This window comes from Salvelinus alpinus, chromosome 20 (assembly GCF_045679555.1).
Source record: "Salvelinus alpinus chromosome 20, SLU_Salpinus.1, whole genome shotgun sequence".
NCBI lineage: Eukaryota > Metazoa > Chordata > Actinopteri > Salmoniformes > Salmonidae > Salvelinus > Salvelinus alpinus.
The window spans coordinates 41,651,799-41,677,974 of NC_092105.1; the positions used below are offsets into that span (position 1 = coordinate 41,651,799).

A 26,176-nucleotide genomic window follows, 5' to 3' on the forward strand; every position below is an offset into this window, starting at 1 on the left:
GAAAAGAAAGAAGGGATACTGGTCTGTAGTTGTTGACATCGGAGGGATCGAGTGTAGGTTTTTTCAGAAGGGGTGCAACTCTCGCTCTCTTGAAGACGGAAGGGACGTAGCCAGCGGTCAAGGATGAGTTGATGAGCGAGGTGAGGTAAGGGAGAAGGTCTCCGGAAATGGTCTGGAGAAGAGAGGAGGGGATAGGGTCAAGCGGGCAGGTTGTTGGGCGGCCGGCCGTCACAAGACGCGAGATTTCATCTGGAGAGAGAGGGGAGAAAGAGGACAAAGCACAGGGTAGGGCAGTGTGAGCAGAACCAGCGGTGTCGTTTGACTTAGCAAACGAGGATCGGATGTCGTCGACCTTCTTTTCAAAATGGTTGACGAAGTCATCAGCAGAGAGGGAGGAGGGGGGAGGAGGGGGAGGAGGATTCAGGAGGGAGGAGAAGGTGGCAAAGAGCTTCCTAGGGTTAGAGGCAGATGCTTGGAATTTAGAGTGGTAGAAATTGGCTTTAGCAGCAGAGACAGAAGAGGAGAATGTAGAGAGGAGGGAGTGAAAGGATGCCAGGTCCGCAGGGAGGCGAGTTTTCCTCCATTTCCGCTCGGCTGCCCGGAGCCCTGTTCTGTGAGCTCGCAATGAGTCGTCGAGCCACGGAGCAGGAGGGGAGGACCGAGCCGGCCTGGAGGATAGGGGACATAGAGAGTCAAAGGATGCAGAAAGGGAGGAGAGGAGGGTTGAGGAGGCAGAATCAGGAGATAGGTTGGAGAAGGTTTGAGCAGAGGGAAGAGATGATAGGATGGAAGAGGAGAGAGTAGCGGGGGAGAGAGAGCGAAGGTTGGGACGGCGCGATACCATCCGAGTAGGGGCAGTGTGGGAAGTGTTGGATGAGAGCGAGAGGGAAAAGGATACAAGGTAGTGGTCGGAGACTTGGAGGGGAGTTGCAATGAGATTAGTGGAAGAACAGCATCTAGTAAAGATGAGGTCAAGCGTATTGCCTGCCTTGTGAGTAGGGGGGGAAGGTGAGAGGGTGAGGTCAAAAGAGGAGAGGAGTGGAAAGAAGGAGGCAGAGAGGAATGAGTCAAAGGTAGACGTGGGGAGGTTAAAGTCACCCAGAACTGTGAGAGGTGAGCCATCCTCAGGAAAGGAACTTATCAGGGCGTCAAGCTCATTGATGAACTCTCCAAGGGAACCTGGAGGGCGATAAATGATAAGGATGTTAAGCTTGAAAGGGCTGGTAACTGTGACAGCATGGAATTCAAAGGAGGCGATAGACAGATGGGTCAGGGGAGAAAGAGAGAATGTCCACTTGGGAGAAATGAGGATCCCAGTGCCACCACCCCGCTGACCAGAAGCTCTCGGGGTGTGCGAGAACACGTGGGCAGACGAGGAGAGAGCAGTAGGAGTAGCAGTGTTATCAGTGGTAATCCATGTTTCCGTCAGTGCCAAGAAGTCGAGGGACTGGAGGGAAGCATAGGCTGAGATGAACTCTGCCTTGTTGGCCGCAGATCGGCAGTTCCAGAGGCTGCCTGAGACCTGGAACTCCACGTGGGTCGTGCGCGCTGGGACCACCAGGTTAGAGTAGCAGCGGCCACGCGGTGTGAAGCGTTTGTATGGTCTGTGCAGAGAGGAGAGAACAGGGATAGACAGACACATAGTTGACAGGCTACAGAAGAGGCTACGCTAATGCAAAGGAGATTGGAATGACAAGTGGACTACACGTCTCGAATGTTCAGAAAGTTAAGCTTACGTTGCAAAAAATCTTATTGACTAAAATGATATAGTACTGCTGGCTGGTGAAATAGGCTAGCTAGCAGTGGCTGCGTTGTTGACTTTGTTTGAAAGTGTAGCTGGCTAGGTAACCTCTAACTGGCTAGGTAACCTCGACAATTACTCTAGACTACACAATTATCTTGGATACAAAGACGGCTATGTAGCCAGCTAAGATCAAACAAATCAAACTGTTGTACTGTAATGAAATGAAATGTAATACTACCTGTAATACTACCTGTGGAGCAAAGCGGAATGCAACTACTCGCTCCAAACCAAACCGGTTTGTAATACATTTTAACAATATTCAAAGCTTAAAGACAATTGCAAAAAGCTGAAATCATGATGCGAATGCTCAAACACAGATACTGTAGATTTTCTTCGCATTTATAGCGTTTTGAAATTCAAGCAGATGCAGTATATTTTATAATACTTCATTAAATAAAACTTCATGCATAAAGTACATTTTGACTTTGCCTAGATGAATTCATCAATTATATATATATATATATACTTGCTTTCATAGTCTTTAACTGCAGTATTGCACAAACTTTTAAATTGATTATTTATCTAGTTGGATAATTTATCAATTTCAAACAACTGTAATATTATGATACTGGAAAAAATACAAAAACATACAAAATACATACAATAAATAAATGTCTTTAGGTTGCCTCACAAAGAAGCAGTTTTGGACACGTCAACTAAAAAATACTGTATTAAGCTTTTGAACACACAAAGATTTACAAGACAAAACATAAAGGAATGGTAAACTGTGGCACACAATATTGATTTGTTTAAAACACAGTGAAGGGGGAAACGTCATAAACTTGACTCCCTGTCGAAGCAGCCCTTCTGCATCTTTCTTCTTTTCTTTTGTTTCCTTCCACTGTTCTTGGATAAGCTGTGGGTATAAACACTGGCTGTTAGTGCTTTCAAGTATACAGCTTCAGAACGTAGCTTATACCGATCAGCTGTCCAGCTCCAACAATGAAGATTCTCCATTGAGCATGCTTTTTAGTCCAGGACTAGGCTTAATCAGTGTCCGGGAAACTGCCCCCAAATGTATCATCAACTGATGTCTTAGTTGGGAAGGGGCTTTACATTAACATTAGGTTCATATTTGACATGCTTTAGTAACCACATGCTAATCCACTCACATGTATAGTATTGTACTGTATGTTCCAGGCAGCTGAGAGGTATGGGGTCTGAAGGGCAACACCTCAGACAATGTTCATGAAAGAGCAGTTCTCAGGAGAGATGTACTAATAATAAGTCACTCTCTAGCTGTTGCGTATCGGAGCCTACAGCTAGCATGCTGTACTGTAGTGCTCCTTGTCAAACTGCCCTTCACAGCCATTGGCTGAGGCATACAGTCAAAGGATGAATGGCATGCTAGCAGAGACTGATTGATACAGTTAGCATCATTCAGAGATGGCTCCTACATGCACTTTACATCCTTGCTGTCTCAGTCATGTCACTTTAAACTGAGCGCATGTTTACTCTTCACTGCCTGTCATATGCTGGGTTTATATTCCAAGCAGCGGAAAGGTAATGGATTTAGCATCCATAATGTTTACCTTTGCCTAACACCGGCAGTCATTAAATAGTTTCTAAGAGCTGTGCACTCTCAGTGTTGATGAAGTAAAACAATTATAATGTAACTTGACAATTTGTAGAATGCAAAATAAGCAGCATCTAGTTTCAACCAAATGATCAATTAAAAAAATTGACATTTTCCTGTCCTGCCTCATATCATGCAAAGATAAAAATATTATTAACATTTTTTTTTCTCAAAAAACTGACCAAACAGACTAAGGATGAGCAAGCAAGGGCACGGGGATCAGACGCTTACCTTTGGGGGATTCAGCATCTATGAGGATATAAGGGAACTTATGATAGAGATGGAATGGGAAAATACAGTCAAGAAATGGAACAACTCATCAGCTCTGAAATGTACCGTCAAGCCATTTTGTTTACAGTAGCATTGACTTACAGTATCAATATCCTAAAAATCCTTTATATGAACATTACACTTGGTAAATATGAGGCATTCTATGGATTCAATGGCACATAAATGTTATTTGTTTCTTTAATGGGTTATGACACAAATACACTCAAGGAGGAATCCTAAATGGAGATATTCTAGATGAACTGATGCCACAGGGAAATTAGCAAGACAGTTTGAGTTACATGCATGTATCTTAAATTCGGATTCATATTAATACATTTTTTATACAGACGGACAGAAGAGAAAAAAACAAAGAGATGTTTTCAACATCAATGTGTTGATTTCGGATGAACACGACTGAGGCAAATCAATACCTTTTTGAGTCTAGCTCTTTTTTAGAGTTGTCAGAGTTGACATTCCACGTGTTTCCAAAAGAGTCTTTGGACATTTCATCAGTGATGTTGAGTGCGGATTCACTCCTAGAAAACAAGACATAATCATGCGTAATAATTCACAACAATCTAGTAAACTATTTGACTACTAATGAAGCATGAAGTGTGATTCTATTCATATTTTTTTCACTCACAATGGCTGATGACTTACTTTTGATATCCTTCTAACGGCACTTGCACTACTCCATCTTCCTCTCCCAAAATACTTTGCTCCTCCTCCTTAGGATTAATTAAATCAACAAGAACTTGTTATACTAGTGATATCTAGTACTCTATGTAATACATTTGTTAAAACACACGCAGAGATGAACCATTACAACGGAAGTTACATATCTCAAGTAAAAATGATCTACTGATATTGTCACACCCTGATCTGGTTCACCTGTCTTTGTGCTTGTCTCCACCTTCCTCCAGGTGTCGCCCATCTTCCCAATTATTAGTGAAACCTTTGCTCTCCAACAGGTTCTCCAACGCCCTCTAGGAGAACCAGCTTTTTGTAAAAGCAGAGAAGTGCGAATTCCATCGATCCACAATCCCCTTTCTGGTTTACATCATCGCTGCATGGAGTGTACAGATGGATCCCAGGAAGGTGAGAGAGGTGGTGGATTGGCCCCAGCCTATGTCCAGAGTACAGCTGCAACGTTTCCTGGGATTCATCAACTTTTATCGCCACTTTATCCGGGGCTACAGCACCCTGGCTTCCCCTGGACCTCAAGTTACATCCCTGCGCCGCCTTCTCCCACCGCCTCAACGCCACGGAGAGGAACTACGATGTGGGGATTCATGAGCTTCTCAGTGTGAAGATGGCGTTGGAGGAGAGGAGGCACTGGCTAGAGGGGGCAGAACATCCATTCATTGTGTGGACCGACCACAAGAACCTGGAATATCTCCACAAGTGCCTCAATTCCAAGCAGGCTAGGTGGGCCCTACTGTTCACCCGGTTCAACTTCTCCTTCTCTTCCCGGCCGGGATCCAAGAATGTCAAGCCGGATGTCATGCTGCTATTGCCCCACAACTACTAGGGTTATAGCCCGAAGGAGAGGTGCTGGGTCCCGCCACGGACATCTTGGACCCAGGCCTCATCGCGGATTTCCAACGCCGGCACCCCGGTCAACCAGATATGTGCCCAGGTAGGACGCCAGGTGGCGACCCCTAGAGGGGGGTACTGTCACTCCCTGATCTGTTTCACCTGTCTTTGTGCTTGTCTCCACCCCCTCCAGGTGCCCATCTTCCCCATTATCCCCTGTGTATTTATACCTGTGTTCTCTGTTTGTCTGTTGCCAGTTAGTGAAACCTATCAGCGTTTGTTCCCCTGCTCCTGTCTGTTTCTTGCTCCTGTTTTCTAGTCCTTCCCGGTTTTTACCCTTCTGTCTGCCCTGAGCCTGCCTGCTATTCTATACCTTGCCCCACCTCACTGGTTTATTGACCCCTGCCTGCCCTGACCCTGAGACTGCCGTTTTGGACCCTTTGCACCCTCTCTGGATTTCTGACCCCTGGTTTGCCTGCCCCTGTATTAGAAATAAACTTGTGTTTCTTTGACACTGTCTGTATCTGGGTCCTCCTTGAAACGTGATAGATATATGGCATATTAGTGTTATGTATTGATTTTTAGGGTTTATTTTAGCCCACCAAAGGGCTAATCTTCCTTGATGCTATTTTTATACCACAGGAGTTTGATGCCACCTGAATTGGGGAGGATGTGCTCGTGGTAATGGCTGGAGCAGAATGAGTGGAATGGTATCAAATTAATCAAACACGTGATTTCTATGTGTTTGGTGCCTTTACATTGGCTCCGTTCCAGCCATTATTATGAGCCGTCCTCCCCTCAGCAGCCTCCACTGTTTCATACCTCTTCTTCAGCATCCTCCAGTTTCTTCTTCTTACTCTCTGGCATTAGATCATCCAGCCAGCTCATCTCTCTCTTGGTGAAGAAGCAATCCATCAGTTTCCTAATGAACACCAGAGCCAACACCTGCAAGGAACACAAACTCTACATTACTATACAGACAGAATCATCTGCAGAAGTAATTTTTGTCCCAGCCGTAGGGCAGCAGCCCATCTCCTGTTTCTTTAGCGCATCAAGGCATCTAGGTTTCATAATGTATAACTTAAGACATTGTCTTACTTCAATCTACAAAACAGCCAAATAAAGCTATGTACCCAGATTGCCTTCGCATATTTGGCATATAACCCCATCCAGATGAATCTACTGTATAAGGCAGAAAGATGTTTGCTAACCATCATGGGGAAGACGATGGCATAATTGGAGGTCTTGATGACCCAGAGCATGACCAGGCAGCTGAGTTGGATGATGGTGAAGAGATGGACCTTCCTCAGGGGAACGTGTCTCAGGTAGATGAAGTCAGGCTGGTGCTTGGCTGGCATGCCAAACAGCTTCAGACGGTCAAATAACTGATAAGCAATAGAACAATGGATTACATTACAACCCCCCCCCCCCTTTGCATTCAGAACAGCCTCAATTCATCAGGCATGGACTCTACAAGGTGTCGAAAGCGTTCAACAGGGATCCTGGCCCATGTTGACTCCAATGCTTCCCGCAGTTGTGTCAAGTTGCCTGGGCCTGATCGCCGACAACGACGAAACCGCCTATAGGGAGGAGGTCAGAGACCTCGGAGGTGATCGTGGACAACAGGAAAAGGAGGGCCGAGCCCGCCCCCATTCTCATCGACGGGGCTGTAGTGGAGCAGGTTGAAAGCTTCAAGTTCCTTGGTGTCCACATCACCAACAAACTATCATTGTCCAAACACATCAAAACAGTCGTGAAGAGGGCATGACAATGCCTATTCCCCCTCAGGAAACTGAAAAGATTTGACGTGGGTCCTCAGATCCTCAACAAGTTCTGCAGTTGCACCATCGAGAGCATCCTGGCTGGTTATATCACCGCCTGGTTGGCAACTTCTCGTCCTCCGACTGCAAGGTGCTATAGCGGGTAGTGAGTACTGCCCAGTACATCCCTGGGGCCAAGCTTCCTACCATCCAGGACATTTATACCAGGCGGTGTCAGAGGAAGGTCCTAAAAATTGCCAAAGACTCCAGCCACCCTAGTCAAAGACTGTTCTCTCTCCTACCGCATGGCAATCAAATGGCTACCCGGACTATTTGCATTGATGATTGCTTTGCACACTTTTGGCATTCTCTCAACCAGTTTCATGAGGTAGTCACCTGGAATGCATTTAAGTTCAATAGGTTTGCCTTGTTGAAAGTTCATTTGTGGAATTTCTTTCCTTCTTAATGTGTTTGAGCCAATCAGTTGTGTTGTGACAAGGTAGGGGTGGTATACAGAAGATAGCCCTATTTGATAAAAGACCAAAGTCCATATTATGGCAAGAAAAGCTCAAATAAGCAAAGAGAAACAACAGTCCATCATTACTTTAAGACAGGGCTCTCCAACCCTGTTCCTGGAGAGCTACCCTTCTGTAGGTTTTTCACTCCAACCCCAGTTGTAACTAACCTGATTTCAGCTCATCAACTACCTAATTAGTAGAATCAGGTGTGCTAGAATAGGGTTGGAGCAAAAACCGAGCTACAGGAAGGTAGCTCTCCAGGAACAGGGTTGGAAAGCCCTGCTTTAAGACATGAAAGTCAGTAATCCGGAAATATATTTTCATTTGTTGAACCCTTTTTTGGTTACTAAATTATTCCATATCTGTTATTTCATAGTTTTGATGTCTTCACTATTATTCTACAATGTAGAAAATAATACAAATAAAGAAAAACCCTTGAATATGTAGGTGTGTCCAAACTTTTGACTGGTACTGTACATACTACCTCAATTACCTTGACTAACCTGCCACCCCCACACATTGACTCGGTAACGGTACCTCCTGCTTCGTTATTGTTATTATATTGTTCCCCTTTTATTTTTACTTTAGTTAATTTAGTTAATACTTTCTCAACTCTTATATTTTGTATTTTAGCCCCTTTTTCTACCCAATTTTGATCTTGTCTCATCACTGCAACTCCCTAACGGGCTCGGAAGGCGACCTGAGTCACGCGTCCCCCGAAACATGACCCAAACCGCGCTTCTTAACACCCGCCCGCTTAACCTGGAAGCCAGCAGGCGCCCGCCCCGCCACAAGGAATCGCTAGATGAGCCAAGGAAAGCCCCCCCGGCCAAACCCTCCTCTAACCCGGACAACACTGGGCCAATTGTGCGCCGCCCTATGGGACTCCCGATCATGGCCAGTTGTGACACAGCCCGGGAACGAACCCTTATTTTTCTTAAAACTGCATTGTTGGTTAAGGGCTTGTAAGTTAGCATTTCACTGTAAGGTGTATTCGGCACATGTGACAAATAACATTTGATTTGATTTGATGTCCTTTGGGTGATGGACCATTCTTCATACACACTGGAAACTGTTGAGAGTGAAAAACCCAGCAGCATTGGGATCATCAATAAGGGATCATAGCTTTCACCTGGATTCACCTGGTCAGTCTATGTCATGGAAAGAGCAGGTGTCCTGAATGTTTTGTATACTCAGTGTATGTCGCTTGTGCCTGGCTTGTTACCCACTCGACCACGGCCCTGCACCTTACAAGTCAATGTTGACTATGAATGTCATGTACTGTACAGAAACTGCATCTGAGTGTGTTTAGTGATCTCCTACCTGTATTCCTCTGAGCGAAGATGCTCCCATGTACAGGAATACTCCATACAACACAGGCATGGGAATGTACTAAAGGGACAAGAGAAATTATATAATGATTCAGTCATACAAGCATCAACCAAGAAATGGTTGAAAAGTGAGATTCAACTATACAAAACGTAGTGTAAAATATCGGTCCACTTTGAGACACTGCAGACTAATACACAGGGTGCAAAATAAATACAACTTGTGCATGAGAGACACTTTTATCACACTGCGATAGGAGCAGATTTTGGACAGTCCAGAAGCTAGAGCCAACACAATATTCCTCAGAGAAGCTATCTGACCTGGAGCACAGAGGTCATGAACACCGAGCAGCCCATGAGTAGGAAGATCATGAGGCCAGTGAAGCGCTGCTCGCGGATTCCCAGGAACTTGGGTTGTTCCCCGGGGGCCGAGCACTCCGACTCCAGCTTCAGACTGTTGACGTGGGAGATGGAGAGCACGGTGGCAGCCACGAACCAGGGCAAACCCATGATGGAACATACCCCCAGCATGACACCCACCACAAACAAGTCCAAATGGTACCCACAGCCTTTCTGTGGGGAGGGAAACACAATACAGTACAACTGAGAATACACTACTCAATATTCCGCGTCGGCAACATTTCATAATAGTTCAGGAAAATATTGTCAAAATGTTAACTAATTCCCCAAGTAGAAAGAGATTTCTGAAAGGGACTTTTTCAGTCCATATCAACCAGTACTGGACGCTATTTGACAATCAACTACACATGCACCAAATCAAAGCCAACTAAAAAGTGGACATTCAGGTTATGGTGAACAAAGCCTCCCGTATGAGCTGAGCTGAGCCATTACAGTATCCTACAATACCTTTAGTTTGTGCTCCTTCCTGTTGATGATGACAGCGGTGATCTGTTGGTCCATGAAGATGAGGATAGTGCAGAGCAGAGCAGGGATCACTGTTACGATGGTGGTCCACCAAGGGTTGCCGCCTAACGGGCTGATCAACCAACCACGGTCATCTCTAGTCGGCTACAAGGATTTGGATTGTTGTTAAATATTGCATCTACATAGCATGGCACATGTCCATGGTGTACAGTATTCTGAGTCAAAATGTATAATCATCTTGTAATACTTTGTTATATAGCTCACCTTGAACACACTGGGGACTTTTAGTTTTGGAGATGGGACCCCTAAGGCGTAGTCCACCAGTACCATGGTAAAGATGGTGATGAACACAGCAAAGTCACTGATGACAGCTCTCAACTGTGCAAGAGAGGGGTGCATGTCAACCGTCTGGTCTTAGTACAGGGACCATCTATGTCATTGTTCAATATCAATCACAAATTGCACAGGGCACTCAAACACTGAGCACCACGGTTGTGGATTCAATTCTCCGGAAAAGGGGGGGGGGGGGGCGTCCGTGGCCAAACATCGGGATAAGTGGCGCTGCCTTAAATCATAATAGAATCCAAAGAAAGTGGGGGAGGCATGACACATTTCTTAATTAAAAACCTTGTTTTATTACTAATTTGCTTTGAACTACCATAATCACACAGTACTCACATATGACCACTAGAGTGCTCCCCTGCACCGTAAACCTCAGCAGAAGGACAGAAACCTTGTCTGCAGTCTACACACGCATAATAGATAGAAACCAGTGGGATTACAGTAGGATCTGGGTCTGCTGCCTCACCTTGGTGGGGAAGTAACGGCTGAACTTGAACTCTTTGAGGAAAGCTGACATGAAGACAGTGGAGAAGAAGAGAACCACGGACCAGAAGAGAACATCTGGAATATAGGGTCCGTGAGGGCCACAGGCACTGCCCACAAACTCTCCTCTTTTCTCCATGCAGTCCTGCAACAACAGGTAGAGGAGGGTGATTGGTCTGCCCTACGCTAAGTGGAATTAATAGTGCATGACAATGCAGTAAATTACAAAATCCTTTTGGTTAAAAGGGCCTTGGATTAAGAGCATCCCTTGTCCACAAAAAGCAACATTAATACTAAAAATGTGCTTTTATGGTGATTTGGCATGGGGTAATCCAGAATAATCCAGCCCACCACATGTCCTTAATCTTCTGCACAGGACCAGCTCCATCTGGGAGAGTATGCCACTTTGTGCGGAACACCTGTTTTTGCTCTCTAATTGAGTTTATTAAACCACAAACTGTTGTCCTTCATGTACTAGAAGGCTAGGGTTTTTTCTCGGGAACACGAGACCTGACCCAGATGAACTCCTCTGAATGTTGCTTGATCCTTTCCATAGATTCCACAGGTTTAACTAGACACTCGTATACGGTACCTTAACCTCGAGTGCCTCCCAGTACACCTCAGAAGCAGTGATGTTGTTCTGCTCCCAGTACCGTACGGTGGCATTGCTTGGATCCGGAGGTTCAACACATGAACACCTATAGAAACAATGGAACACTTCACCGTCAAATCCCTCCCTCACAATCATCTCAAATCAAGATATTACTTTCGTTCAGAACTCTAAGGAATGTTTTCCTGGACACAGATTATGCCTAGTTCTGGATTAAAAAGGCACTTTCAATGGAGTGAGTGCAAACGTACGAGTACTGTGTGAGTTTGTCCAGGTTGTTATTCATGTTGATGGGGTAGTGTTCCCCCAGGTGGATGAGCTTCTCCAAGGCCTCGTAGATGAAGATGATGCAGATGAGCGAGGCGAAGGCCTCCTCTGTGAAGCGTGTGATGTAACAGACCAGGGAGCTGGCGTCTGTGGCCACTAGGACCAGGCAGAGGAACGCTGTCCACAGCCCTATACAGGTTCTCAGTGAGAGGTAGGATAATCCATACTCCCTGAGGACAGAGTTAAAACATCACTGCAATCTAATACCTTACACTTAACCTTTATTTAACTAGGCAAGTCAGTTAAGAACAAACTCTTATTTACAATGACAGCCTATGAACAGTGGGTTAACTGCCTTGTTCAGGGGCATAACAATCTATTTTTTACCTCATCAGCTTGGGGATTTGACCTAGCAACCTTTCAGTTACTGGCCCAACGCTCTAACCACTAGGCTACCTGCCACCTCATATATGACAACATCTGTGGGATATGCTATGCACTATCTACAGATATCTGGCAGAATAATGGAAACACTTGAGTAAATGAGGGACACATAGTATATTGAAAACAGGTGCTTCCACACAGGTGTGGTTCCTGAGTTAATTAAGCAATTAACATCCCATCATGCTTAGGGTCATGTATAAAACTGCTGGCAGGCCATTATTCCGTCTACCATGGCTATGCCCCCATGGGATGACAAGGGCACGAGTGGTCACTGAATGGTTTGATGAGCATGATCTCAACCCAATTGAACACTTATGGGAGATTCTGGAGCGGTTCCTGAGACAGCGTTTTCCACCACCATCAACAAAACACCAAATGATGGAATTTCTGGTGGAAGAATGATGTCGCATCCCTCCAGTAGAGTTCCAGACACTCTTAGAATCTATGCCAAGGTGCATTGAAGCTGATCTGGCTCGGTGGCCCAATGCCCTACTAAGACACTTTATGTTGGTGTTTCCTTTATGTTGGCAGTTACCTGTATATATCTATCTATCTGCAGAATATAGTGCATCTGAGGCCATCATTATGTTATTTTAATACTTTAAAGAAGTATAGATCATTAAATGATCCATATATTTTGGCAGTACACTCTGAGAAAAAAAAAGGTTCCAAAAGTGTTCTTCGGCTGTCCCCATAGGAGAACCCTTTTTGGTTTCAGGTAGATGGAATGGTTTTACCTGGAAACAATAAGGTTTCTTCATAGGGTTCTCCTATGGGGACAGCCGAAGAACCATTTAAGGATATAAATAGCACTTATAGATAGCACACGGTCATCCTATATTGCTATTGTTATAAGGACAGAAGATCATAACACAATCTAATCACAGATTATCTGAGATGTGGGTACAGATACAGAAATGGCCTGAGAGCAGTGGGCTATAGATGATTCATCACATGGGTGTTATAGAATTACAACGACAGTGTTTTACTCAAACTTACTTGCAGAATTTGTACAATATCTTCTCAAACACCAGTACAGGCCCTGTGCTGCCCAAAATGGTGAGTGGCTGGCCAGCAAACAGGGAATAGGCTATTCCCGTCATTGAGGCGCCAAAAAGCGATTCGATTGCACTCTGCGGGAAACAAATGCAGAGGAAATCTATTAGTAAGAAAAGCTGAACTTCAATCAATCTCAAATAGTTTTTTTCATTCTAGCACTGTGTATTCGAAAGGGATGGGCTGCATACAAATGGCTCCCGATTCCCTATACAGTGCACTACTTTTGACCATGGCCCAAAAGTAGTGCACTATGTAGGGAATAGGGAGCCATTTGGGATGAAACCATGGTGTCTTACTATGCGTCCTTCTGTTGCCTCTCCTAGTAGGCCCCCGAACGTGATGACAGGCGACATGCATGCACAGTACAGGAAGAGAAAGGAGGCCAAGCACTGCAGGCTGACAGCGTCTGTGTAGTCAGACAGGTAGTGTGGCGCCTTGCGTTTGATGTCCAACAGGAGACCACCACAGAATCTGGAAATATTATAACGCCATGGAGAAAATAGTGGATTGCATTAATACGGTTATGTATTGCATTTTTTTCCTAATGATTGAATGAAGCTACAACCACATGGGTAACCTGCTGTCTCGTGGTGAGGTGTGCATTCAGCTTGTAGCTGGAGCCTTTCTTTTTTTATTTTCCCCCTCTACACCTGGACTTAATGTGTTACTCTCCTCACACTACTTAAAGTGCATAAAATAGACACAGTCGTGAGGGATGACTTAGCATGAGCTAATGCCCCTGTTGCAGAATATAGCCAAGGCAATTGGGAGCTCACTGCAGTAGGTTGCTATGGAAACCTTTGCATGAACTGCACACAGTCACCTGGGAGGGAGTTCAGTGGCAATAGCAAACCTGGCCTCTGTCCAATGTTCCGTAGATAGATGTTTCAAAAAGCAGGAGAGAAACCTTTTTTTTTTTTATCTGTCTTTCTTTCTTAATACACAACCACAACCACATAATACACAACCACAACCACATAATAGACAACCGCATAATACACAACCACAACCACATATACATCCAGGCTCCCATAGCACACACTCTCTAAGTCCCTGGTAACACCCCCCCCCCCCCCCCCCCTGCACCAACCCACCTACCGTCCTGTCCGCTGCAGCTCCGGACCCCCATGTCCCTCGTCCTCCTCCTCTTCATCCCCTGGGTCTGTGCCGCACTGTGCTGCACTCCTCCTCTTCTCCTGTTTTTCAAACACCACATCTGTTATTTCTTTCCTTTTTCAAATGAAAGACATTGCTGTGATTCGTATGTCCACTGACGAAAGACTTGTTTTTAATGAAGGGGCTAAACTCACTTGAGACGGTACGTTTTTTGGTGGCTCTATTCTTATAGAGGGATCCCACTCCCCCGGTGGCAGGACAGTCACTTGGTCAAGGAACTCATCGATTCCAGCAATCAGATCATTGCGGTCCTTTGCTTTGTAGGCGACATCATGGAAAACCTTGGAATGAAGAATAATGGAAATTCAGTCATTAATTGACTGGTTCGTTCGGTCGTGCCCAACAACTATGTTCACCACTGGAGAGGCCGTCTTACCTCGTCTGTCATGAGAGTTGCAATGGACCGGCCAATCTCATGGTACTGTGGCCCTTTCCCAAGAGGCCCCAGCAGAATGAACAAGAACCTAACGGTGGTAGATAAAACGAGGGCCACAATAAGAGTCAGACAGAGCGGTGAAGAGACAGTTAGGTTCAGCCCAAAAAGGATTAAGAAGGCCATAACGTTAGTCATAGACAGGAGACCATAATGACAGACTAATTGGAAGTAGGGTTGCGAAACTTCAGTATCTTTCTCAAAAATCCCAGGTTTCCAGGAATCTAGGTCGGAGGATACCTCGGATTTCCTACTTATTCCTGATTCCAGGGAATCTTCTAACCCAGATTTCTGGAAAACCTGGGATTTTTGAGAAAGTTACTGCAATTTTGCCACAGTATTTCTAACCTGGTAACGATGGGGACCTCAGCCAGCCCGTTGAGCATGACCGCAGGTGAGAGGCGTACAAACGCCACCACAGGCTTGTCTAGGAACTCCGCCTCGCCCACCAACACGTTGGACGCTTCCGCTCCCGGCGGAATCTTCTTCATGAAATGGAGGTCTATCTACACGGACGCAGGATAGAATACGCAGTCATTAGTTGAGCGTTTTTAGACTGAAGTCTAAATGGTGCATTTTACTTTATGAATATCGCAACTCATAGGAAAAGAAATGCAGATGTATGAAATACCTTCGCGAAAACAAATATAACTGAATCCCTACTGTTGTTCCCCGCTGTGACTAGGGTTGCAAAATTCTGGTAACTTTCACCAAATTCCCTGGATTTCTATTTGCCTTCTTATTCCCTCCTGATTCGGGGAATTGTCCAACCAGGATTACCGGTACTGGAAAACCTGAGAATTTTGGGATAGTTACCAGAATTTTGGAACCTTATGTGTTTTTGTAATTAATATCCTGTTAATGGCTTAAGATAGATAATAGATTGGCCAACTGGACCCTATTTCATATATTTAATAACATTACCATCACAACATACATTTAACCATGTGTTATGATGAAATATTACAGCAGATTGCCATCATCAGCCTAAAGTGGTATTATCAGTTACATAACATTTCCAGAGGTTATCATCTCCTTGATACCCTGTCTGCCCCCGCAGTGACACGTCCATCCAGACCTGAGCCTGCCTGACTGCCTGCTAACTGATCCTCCTATCACTATTCTGCTGCGATCCTGTCTGTCTGTCTGCTTTCGAGCTGCACTGCGTCAAATGGAAGTGCTGTAACATTAAGTGGAAGCAGTAGGGGCATCAGAGTCCCAGTTATAAACACCACGCTAACTGCTAACTAACAAGAATATCATGTAGTGATGGTATTCAGCAAAACTCATCCCATGCAATGTGGAACAGATTGATGCACTTAGCAAATGTAATTTTAATAGTATCATGGGCCAATAAATACGTAATATGGGCTTCTGCCTCCTGACTGAGGAGTATGGATAATGACATGCAGCAGATACTGAGTTAAATACATTATTTATGTTCATAGATACAGTGAAGAAGTGATTGGGACATAGACTGGAAAGTAGCACGGTCAATGGTTGAACCCATGCCTCCAGGGGCAATGTGTGGTCCGAGGGCACCAGCACTACCACTAGACCAGCCCTTGTCACGACACAGGTTAATGTGTTATCATTATAGTGTACAGTTCAAATATACGTAGGCCTAAGTACGTTAAATATGCATTTCAAACATCCAGAACACCTGGAACAAACATTACTCTCCATTAAGCTTTGTCTAAAAATATCCGGTTGTATTCTAATTATGGTTCGATTTTGATCACACGGTCTTTTCTAAAATTGCTTTTGGGGCGAGTTCAACCACATTAGGCAGCTCAAATAAAGTACCAGAACAAGAGCAAAAGGCTCTGAACAAAAGGTTATCATTGTAGGATTCAGAGGTAAGGGAAACTCTCGCTGTCCTACTATAATCTACAGTGCTAATGGCAGTGTGAGTGAGATGACTGGCTTGCTATGTTTGTAGCATGGTTATAATAATAGTTTATGGTTGAAACCATTATTTCAAGCAATACATAGAAAAAATCAATGAAAATGGAACAAATGACTGTGTTCATACACACTTGAACTGCCAGAGCTGGTATATTGAGTATGTCGTACTGTAGTATACTAGTACGTCAAGGCCCGTATTCATAAATCGTCTCAGACTTGGGAGTGCTGATCTAGGATTGGTTTTGCCTTTAAAGCATAATGAATAAGAGGGGGGACCTGATAGTAAGAATGTCTTACTGTACCTTACTGAAGTCCACAGCGCTGTTCTCTCTGCTCACTTCAGCTTTGCCATCATTGGGGACGGGCAGAGAGGTCTGGGGAGAAATCGCCTGACCTGGATCAAACAGAGATGACAGAGACCAATAAGTCAACTACTAAAACCTCTATATCAGACCAACACCAGGGTTTCATGGCAGTGCAGGCGCCAATGTTAATAAATCACAGAGAGAGAGAGCTCTTGGCCTACCAAAATGACCAAAAATGCTTTGGTAATCTATAGATTTGCACTCTAAGGTTGAAGTAATCTGGGATTTATCAGACATTGGCAAAGTACCCTTATTTAGTGCAGATCCCAAGAGAGGACAGAAGATAAAGCCTAAGAGTGGCTGCATGGTGAAGGATGGAAGTCATGGATGGCCTTGGTGAGGATGGGTGGATGAAGCTTGTCCATTAGGATTTCGCCATTATCATTGTGTCAAGGAGACTGACCGACGCAAACACGAAATTAGCCCACAGCTGCCAGAGTAGAGCAAGAAGGATTTAAATCCAAAGGATTAATTTTGATTTGTGAAGGGCACAGATAAATACTAATTTCAGTGTTTGATCCGTTCACAAGCCAGTGGAAACTACCAGTGACTAACGGTTGCATCTGAATCAAGAGAATCAGAAATAAAAGCATGCCTTGCAAAGGTTAATTTCGACTCATATTTCCACATGAAGTCAATGAGAGGGCTAAGTCTAAAAGCAATTTACAGAGTCAGCTGCTGCTGCCCATGAAGAAACACCACAGCGACAAACCCTTTAGATGTAAATGTTAGTACTTGCAATGAGCAGGAGGGTGCCGTCACTAACATGGGCACTGGTCTTGTTTATTAGTCACGCACTCACTGTTGCCGCTCTTCATTGAGCTTTTGCATAACTCTACTAGAATGAATGTGCCTGTGACAAACCACTCTGAATTAAAATTACCGCAAATGATTAGCTTAAAGGGTTTTGGGTGTTCTTCATGTTTCAAAATTGGCATGTGGAACACTGGCAAACTTGCTTCCGAAACATAATTCCTGTAAAAGGTGATGGACATTCTCAATGAGGTATCATTCGCAAGAGAACATAAAGGTTCCTTATTATTTTACATTGACATTTTAGTAATTTAGCAGACCGTATCCAGAGCGACTTACGGTAATGAGCGCACACTTTTTTTTTTTTTTTCCCCGTACGGGTCCCCCGTGGGAAACGAACCCACAACCCTATTATCAGTGAACACCGCTGCTCAGGCCCTTTTTTCTTCTGAATATTGTTCTGTTAACATCTTCTACACTTTTTAGGCCTACACCCTATCGCCATACTTTAACATAGTCTGAAATTTTAAAAGATATAAATGAATATATAGTCGATGTTAATGTCAATGATAAGTTCAGCAACTCTTTCAAGCAGCTCCTTCAACTTTATCCCCGTTGAGAGCGCTATATCTAGTCACTTCCACCGATTTCTCATTGTGCTCGATAAAATACAATGTACGTCTCATATGATATGAGTTATTGTCTATATACTATACACTTTCTCACCTGATGGACTACTACTGACTTCATTAAAGTATCTGAAGTACAAAACACAACCTCTAACTATTACTGATGGAAACAACTTTGAGATTACCACCTTTACAAGTTATGTTTTAGGAAGTGCTAGCAGTAGAGAAAGGTTCTGTCAAGGTTTAAGAGTTGCCTGGGTCCGGGTCGTCCTCTTTGTCCACGGGCTGGATATCAGTCTGGGTTCTGGGACCCTGTTTCTGTGGTCTGGGGCCTGGTTGTGGAGTGGCTGGAGGGGGGCGGGTGGTGGATGAGGTCGGGAGTGGAGAGGAGATGGAGGAGGAGACACACTGGGGACAACAGAGCGGCCATGGGGTGCAGGGTGTGACCTGCCTGTCACTCCTAGACCCCGCTGCCATAAATGAGCCCCAGAAGGAGGACTTAAAGGTAGAACAGAGTGATGGACCGCCTGCCAGACACACACACATACATCCACCCACGTATACACACAAACAAACACACAAACAAACACACACACATGCACACAAGGAAACAAGAGAAGAGAGTCACACTGAGACACTGAAAAGAAGGTCATACATGGACAATGTAATGTAGAATGAGAAAAGTATCCACATGGGATGACTGAGAGCACTACTTACAATAAAGATTACTTCCAGTTTCAATGTTTCTATGACCAGCAGTACAAAGTGAGGAGAACTGAAAAACGTGCAGTCATCTATAACCATTAATGTAGCAGTAGTAGGGTTGCTGAATTCCAGGTAACTTTCCCAGAATCCCCAGGTTTTCCAGAAATCCTGGTTGGAGGATTCACGCATTCCCTGCTTATTCCCTCCTGATGCCAGGAATCTTCCAACTAAGATTTCTAGAAAACCTGGGAATTTTGGGAAGGTTAGAGGAATTATGCAACCCTAAGCAGAGGGATGCCTGTTACTGACCGTTCTTGTCCATGGAGTGGGGCTCGGACTGCTTCTTGCCAATGTCAGCGAAGGAGCGGACAATGGGGATGCGGTTGGCCAACTTCTTCTGGTTCTGGTGATGGTGCGTTTTGAGGAGGGCCTCTCTCACCTTCCTCCTCACCTCTTCCCCCAGTGGACCTGTGGTCTCCTGCTGGTCCAACACCATGTCTGACAAACAGGACCACACAGTCAACAGTTCAACAGCAACTAGGAAACCGTCCATTACATTCCGATTGCAATGTTTACAATTGTACAATGAAGATCATAGAACAGGGTCGTATTCACTAGGAACAGAACAGAAGCAAACGAGCCAAAACGGTGAGGGACCTAGCTGCAACTGTCCAATAAGAAATGCCGATTTTTGTTTCACCCAAATCCTTTTGCTACGGTATGTACTAATGAATACGACAAAGGTGTACGGGGTAATTCCAGATGCCTCTCTGTGCTCTACAGTACCTGCTACCTCCTCCACGGAGTTGGCCCTCATGTCAAGCAGCACGACGCCATTGAGGATGCAGCTGCGCAGCTCGAACAGGCTGTGCAGGGACAGCGTGGCCACGTAGGGCTTACTCCAGCGCTCCCCTCCATCCTCCACATCCTCCTCAAACTTCAGCCACCTGTATAATGCACAAATGCCCACACTCTTAGAAAAGAACGTGTGGTCTAGAACTGTAGAAAAGGCCCTTGTTTTTTCTCACACTTTTTCGCTAACTGTTCCTTTAATTGCACTTTTTTGTTAACTGTCTCTAAAATTGCAGGAGCCATAGAGATATGTAGTGATCGCTACATTTCAGTCCTCAAATGGAGCTGCCCATATTATACAGGCTTTTGTGCACTAGAGATCTCTATATATCTCTATGCTCTGAGCGCACCTGCACCCAATTTCCCTTGTTAAATAACTGAGATCCTTTGTAAAAGGGTTCTTCGGCTGTCCCCATAGGAGAAGCCTTTGAAGAACCCTTTTTGGTTCCAGGTTTCGACAGAGGGTTCTAAATGGAACCCAAAAGGGTTCTACCTGGAACCAAAAAGGGTTATCCTATGGTGACAGCTGAAGAACCCTTTTGGAACCCTTTTTTCTAAGAGTGCAGACCAGTAACACTGAGCCAAGGGACCAGGGGATAGATGACAGCCAGCTGTCCAGCCATCTGGAAGCCATGTGCTGATAGAGCTCAGCTTACACTGATGGGGACACCAAGGACACATCAGACATTACCCAAAAGCCTACCCAAATGCATTTCAGCCCAGCTTGAACAAAAAAGGGAATCAGGTGCTCGGCTGAGGGACTTGCTCATCCAAAAAAGCATTTTTTACCATAGGACACTTCAACAGGTGACTTTCCCAAGACAATACAGAATAAGTGTCACTCTGTGTCTGCATAAACATGTTTTTATTCACAGGACAACTAAACACCGTACACCGTGGCAGGGACTGACTAACTGAGTGACCGACTGACTGACTGACTGACTGACTGACAAGCTATGGCAAGTAAAGCTCTGTCAGTCAATATGTGACGTGACATTTGTATCTAGATGCACTGTAGCACAGATAGTACTGCACAACAGGATAGTTCTCCAGTCCAGACATTATGCTTGTGTACTACAAGTTAACAAGCATTTCCTTTAGAGCTGGGCTCCCATGTATTGCTCATGCAGCAGTCTTTATAATTAGAGCTTTATATAACCCATCTCCAAGGTTACACAACAATCTCTCTTTATGTAACGTTAACTCTTTCAGGTAACAGTTGTTTAATGTTTCTGACATTAAGATATTATAATGAGGAATAAATTATAGATCATAAATCATATTATATATAATAATTTCATCAGTTAGCATGATTAAAAAGCAACAGGTAAAAAAACAACCTATGGATCACGTTGGAGTTGACTAAAAGCTTTCAGTAATAACATGGACTTGTCCGTGATTGGCTGATGGGCCAGGGGTGTGTCATGTGACTCTCTACCTGGCGGTTTCCCTCCACTCTGCTTCCTCTCCGTCTTTCAGGCAGATCTCGTCCAGCTCAGTGAAGAGGTCATGGGGGATGTGCTCCTCATCGTCATCCTCTGTGCCCAGGAGGAACTGCACTCTCTGGGATGGCGTGTCTGAACAGGGTCAAGTAAGGTCATCACTTACAGTACTGTCTGCCATACACACTCCCTGACTACGGAGCTCTGCAGAACGTTATGCACATACACTTTCGGGAACTTTGCACATTTGCACTTTTTCACTTTTGTAAAAATAAATATAGCTACTATTTTCATTAGTATATTTGATGAGTATATTTGATGAGTATACGTTGAGTTTTGTATCCAAATGTATATATTTTTTGCAATGTGTAGACAGAATCCCCTCTTTTGAATTGCATTATGCAGCCATATAGACTTAGCATATGATTACAGAATCCTATAACTTATAAAATGATACAAATATGATATACTGTAAGAACAGACGAGGAGGAAAATTGCATTGTTCTACCCCAAAGTACCAGACACTTTGACTGCTGCTTTGAAATGTGCCAGCCAGCTAGACTGGCAAGACTTACTGTATGTGGGAGACTCTCTTCCGTCCTCCACTCCAGAGTCCCGCTCCCTGCTCCTCTTCCTGTGTCTATGTCCATGATGCCGATGCCTCCGATGGCTCTTCCTTCCCAGGGGGACATGTACCCCGATGTAGAGTGTCCTGTGACCTGGAGGCAGCCATCACAGAGAGAGAAATAAGATTAGACAAAATAATGAAGAATAAGGTAAGAAGTATACGAGAAGATAAATTATTACATTCAGAGAAGCTACTGATTCAGTCTGCCTCTTCTGTTTGTATATATGGGTCAACTTCCAACAGCAATATGCCCACAAAAAATAAATTATGGGTTACAATTTACTTGACTTAGTTCGTTACGCAATACAGTATATACCAAGTAAATACCAGCTTACACAGGGCTATAAAATGACGCATTACCAAATTGAATGAATATACTGTATATTCTAATCATCTAGATTCATGCTTCTAAGGTCATGTCACTGGTATTTCATTGAGCGATACCTACCACACATCTCTTTGACATTAAAGAACTGGCATGCATGCAACCCTTTTACTGATATCATTACTTTGTATCAGTCTAAGTCTAAAAATACATCTCTGGGAATGTTTTTAGCTTCAACATCTGCCACAGAAGTACCACACAGGCTTGGGTTCTCTTAAAAAAAAACTTAGAGCATCATCTGGTAGGATGAATAAATCATTTAATAAAAACTCACCTAAAAATAGTGAACAGATTTGACATGTAAAGCTAATATTTGATATCAAACAGTTTTGATATTTATTCATATTCGATGTAATATTACTGTTAAACTGAGTTACATAAATGGCACAGTTGTCAAAATAATACAGGAAAAGCAAACTATTGAGTGAAGTACACCAATTGCAAAGTATATTTTACCATCTGTAAATGGCAAATATTTTATCGTGTGTGCATGATTATTGTATAAATAGTTATATAAATATGTCTAATATTCTGTAATTGATGAGTCATTCACACTGGTCTCATCTAGAAACTCAAAACAAACCGTATGGTGTACACAACCAGAGCTGCAGAATGGGGAGGATGAGCAGGCAGAAGGGGTGGATCGTCACCCTGCTGATATCAGTGAGGCTGAATAGATGTGGTGCTGTGACAGTGTGAGGGTAATCCACCCTGACTCCAGCCTGCTCTCTCCTCAGGGAGAAACACAGCTTTGTGAGTGCTCTTTCAGGCCTGGGGCTACGGCCAGGCAGCTAGCAGCTTCTGCTGTTCAAACCAATCCCAGTTATCCCAGCCACGAACACTAGGGTATCAGGACTAATCACTGCCTTCAGTGCTATGATGAATGCATGGCTGGAAATGTAGATGAAAAGAATTGTAAGTAAAGTCCTTGAAAGCTCAGCATAAATGGTTCTGCAGACTCTTGATTTGTTACTGTGTGCTTTTGTGTGCTCAAGCAGCTCTTTCGTTGCCACCCTCTGTAGTCTCATGGGTACGGAGTCCATATTAGGACAGCCTCTGTCTCAGCAGGAGATGCCTCAGTCTAGAAAACAACCTATTCTCTGGATGCCATGTAGGTGGCCTTCGAGTCTTCCTTCCTCAAAACTGAATGAAGGCCTCAAGGCATTGTACTTCATAAAGTTGGTGTACCTTCGAGTTCCTCCTTTTCAAAGTTGGTTTTCAGCATGGACCGGGTTCCACCTCTGTCCACCACAGCCTCTTCATCATTTCTCTGTGAAGGACAGACAGAGTTCTGTCAGTATCTATTGTTAGAGGATGATTGAAATGGTCAGAAATTGTCTGTCCTTGTTACTTTTCTATTCTTCACACGTCATTATTCTAACGTTGTGTCAAATTTGTATGTGACTTTAGGCTACTGAATATCACTTAAAAAGCCTTATCAAGGGTATATCTGTAGTCTAAACCATGGTATTAAGATAGCATGTCCTTGTGTTGATATTTACAGCAGAGAGCATTTTAATAGCGGTTGACCTTTTTTAAATTTGTTTTTATTATTTCATCTTTATGTAACCAGAAAGAAACCCATTGAGACACACAATCTCTTCTGTGTGCTTCCATAGTGGGCTCAGTGAATAAACACACTAACCACTTTAATAAGACAGTTTCCATGGCAACTAATAGCAAGTCTGCTCAACTAATCGAGAAAATACTGTAGTCATAATCGACAAACACATTGTCGTACAGGCCTCTAAACCAGCCAAGCAGCCAATCAACAACTGAAACCTAAAGTGGTGTAGTAGTGAATGTGTGCATTGCTTGATGGCAATTTTGTTCCATAATGGGAACAATTGCAATGTTGAATCCCTATAGTGATTACACAGTCATTATCTTCCCCAGGAGAATATATTTGCTTTAAAACAGACTCCATCCATAATACCCAGGAGTCTCGTTAGGCACTGTTGCTTTGAGGTGCAGTGAATCAGACTGATCACAATGCGGTTAATCAGAACGGCACACCGCGCTTGTTGTCTCGGAGCTGCATCATGCACGTAGTAGCCAGGTCACCTAGGCATTTCAATGTGGCCAGCTCAATATCTACTAGAAAGTAAACAACAAAGCACTCAAGAGTTTATTACATGACCGTGACTGGTGTATTCATTACTGTCAAATTTCAGAGTAACAAGAAACATAAACTAGTACGTATGCTACCCAAGTATTGGGACAAGAGAAGGTTAAAACAGGGCAACATAACATAACACATAAGACATTTATAAAAAGGAGGTTAACCTCAGAATACTTCATTAAAGACAGCTGGATAGTAAGGATTTACATACTGTGTATGTTTAGCAAAGCCCCACTCTGAGAGAGCCTCTTCTCAAAACACTTACCACCAGAGTGAATAACCACTCAGTCCCATTGTGAATTAACTGTGATGCAGTTACTAATTTTAACACATTTGGCACCTCACACACAATCCTGCACGGCAAAATGCCTCTGCTAGCCAAAATAATAGAAGGAGGAAAAAGAGTGTACGTGAAGTGTGAAAGTGTCAAATGTGTGGTGCTGAGAAGTGGGTGACTTGGGGTGATTAGTGATGAATGCTGCTGATGCAGCTTCTACTGTGTGATAGCCACATGTCTACCCATGTGAGACAGCAGAAAGGATGATGAGAGAGAGAGAGGGATGACGAGAGAGAAGGCGAGACAGAGAGAGCGAGAGCGAGAGCGAGAGCGAGAGAGAGAGAGAGAGAGAGAGAGAGAGAGAGAGAGAGAGAGAGAGAGAGAGAGAGAGAGAGAGATGGATGACGAGAGAGGCAGAGAGAGTGAGAGAGCAAGAGAACCAGAGAGAGAGAGAGAGAGAGAGAGAGAGAGAGAGAGAGAGCTCAGCAGGAGAGGGTGGCGACTTCACTACGGGGAGTGATTGAGAAGGCCTCCGCAATCTTCCCCAACTCAAGAATCATAGTGTCAACCCTTCTACAGAGGAGGGACTTCCACCCTGCCACAATCCAAAGAATAAACGCCAGCCTATCCCGGGACTGTGCCCTGCGACCCAATGTACACCTGGCCCACCATCCCACCCTCGATCTGGACTGTCTCTATGACCATGTTCACCTGTACAGGGAGACAGTCCCCATCCTTGCCAAGACTCTCAAGGACGTCGCTTTAAACCGCAGCCCGAACTCTCCACCCAGGAACAGCGGAGCAATCTCCACCCCGCCGAGATCACCGAGACAACATCCCGGACCAGCACCCTGGACCCCCCAGCCACGACCACAGCACCACCAACCTCAATGCCCACCACAGCCAGCGCAGCACAGACCACCCCAGCCCAGCTTCAGAGCCACCCAGATGAGGCCTACCACCCCCCTCCTCCCCACCGCAGACCCACACCTGGAGGAGCCACAGCCCAGCAGGCAGAGCTACGCACAGGCTGTGAGAGGAGCAACTGGCCCAGCCCCCACCAACCAAATGAGTGACATTAAACAAATGCTGAGTCTACTATGCTCACATGTGATGGGCCGAGGGTCATGGTAAGATGAGCACAAGAACTCCACCATTCTCACACTACATCCACCCAAGTGGCATGACACAAATTCTATCTAAATGATAAACAAATCACATTTGCAAAATAAGAGTTTACTTTAATTGAAAAATCCTATTTTAATGGTTCTTCTTGGATTGTGAGTGTTTGTCTCATTTTGAAAGGTAAAGAAAAGAGAAAAAAAAAAGTTATGAAGTCTTTTTACGTTGCATGTTGGAATATACAAGGATTGAAGTCCTCTGCTTTTGGGCTAAAGAGCAGAAACCCAGACTTCCTGAAAGAAATTGATGATGTTGATATTTTAGTACTACAGGAAACATGGTGCAGAGGTGATGTTTCCACTGGCTGTCCACTAGGTTATAGGGAGATAATCATACCATCCACTAAATTAAAAGGAATCAAACAGGGCAGAGACTCAGGGGGAATGCTAATATGGTATAAATCTGAACTAATTAATTCAATCGAATTGATCAAAACA

General features: G+C 44.3%; 1 protein-coding gene across 4 annotated transcripts in view; it reads right to left on the minus strand.

Annotated features, from left to right (window-relative positions):
* Positions 1-2,042: 2,042 nt before the first annotated feature.
* Positions 2,043-26,176, minus strand: part of LOC139546905 (sodium-driven chloride bicarbonate exchanger-like) — a 45,661-nt gene continuing 21,527 nt past the window's right edge. For 3 of the 4 annotated variants that reach the window (XM_071355833.1, XM_071355836.1, XM_071355834.1), the window contains 24 exons: positions 23,347-23,428; positions 21,721-21,864; positions 21,142-21,280; positions 19,638-19,798; positions 19,161-19,349; positions 16,702-16,793; positions 14,840-14,997; positions 14,435-14,522; positions 14,193-14,339; positions 13,981-14,078; positions 13,179-13,353; positions 12,823-12,956; positions 11,364-11,609; positions 11,095-11,200; positions 10,486-10,647; positions 9,942-10,055; positions 9,660-9,821; positions 9,114-9,365; positions 8,788-8,856; positions 6,398-6,571; positions 6,009-6,131; positions 4,311-4,378; positions 4,082-4,186; positions 2,043-2,660 (listed from right to left, as the gene is read on the minus strand). In XM_071355833.1, the coding sequence (XP_071211934.1) occupies positions 2,579-2,660; positions 4,082-4,186; positions 4,311-4,378; positions 6,009-6,131; positions 6,398-6,571; positions 8,788-8,856; positions 9,114-9,365; positions 9,660-9,821; positions 9,942-10,055; positions 10,486-10,647; positions 11,095-11,200; positions 11,364-11,609; positions 12,823-12,956; positions 13,179-13,353; positions 13,981-14,078; positions 14,193-14,339; positions 14,435-14,522; positions 14,840-14,997; positions 16,702-16,793; positions 19,161-19,349; positions 19,638-19,798; positions 21,142-21,280; positions 21,721-21,864; positions 23,347-23,428 (3,270 nt within the window). In that variant the 3' untranslated portion in view covers positions 2,043-2,578. Of the gene's footprint in view, positions 2,661-3,611; positions 3,649-4,081; positions 4,187-4,310; positions 4,379-6,008; positions 6,132-6,397; positions 6,572-8,787; positions 8,857-9,113; positions 9,366-9,659; positions 9,822-9,941; positions 10,056-10,485; positions 10,648-11,094; positions 11,201-11,363; positions 11,610-12,822; positions 12,957-13,178; positions 13,354-13,980; positions 14,079-14,192; positions 14,340-14,434; positions 14,523-14,839; positions 14,998-16,701; positions 16,794-19,160; positions 19,350-19,637; positions 19,799-21,141; positions 21,281-21,720; positions 21,865-23,346; positions 23,429-26,176 lie in introns of all 4 variants that reach the window. The other variant, XM_071355835.1, reaches the window with a different exon arrangement.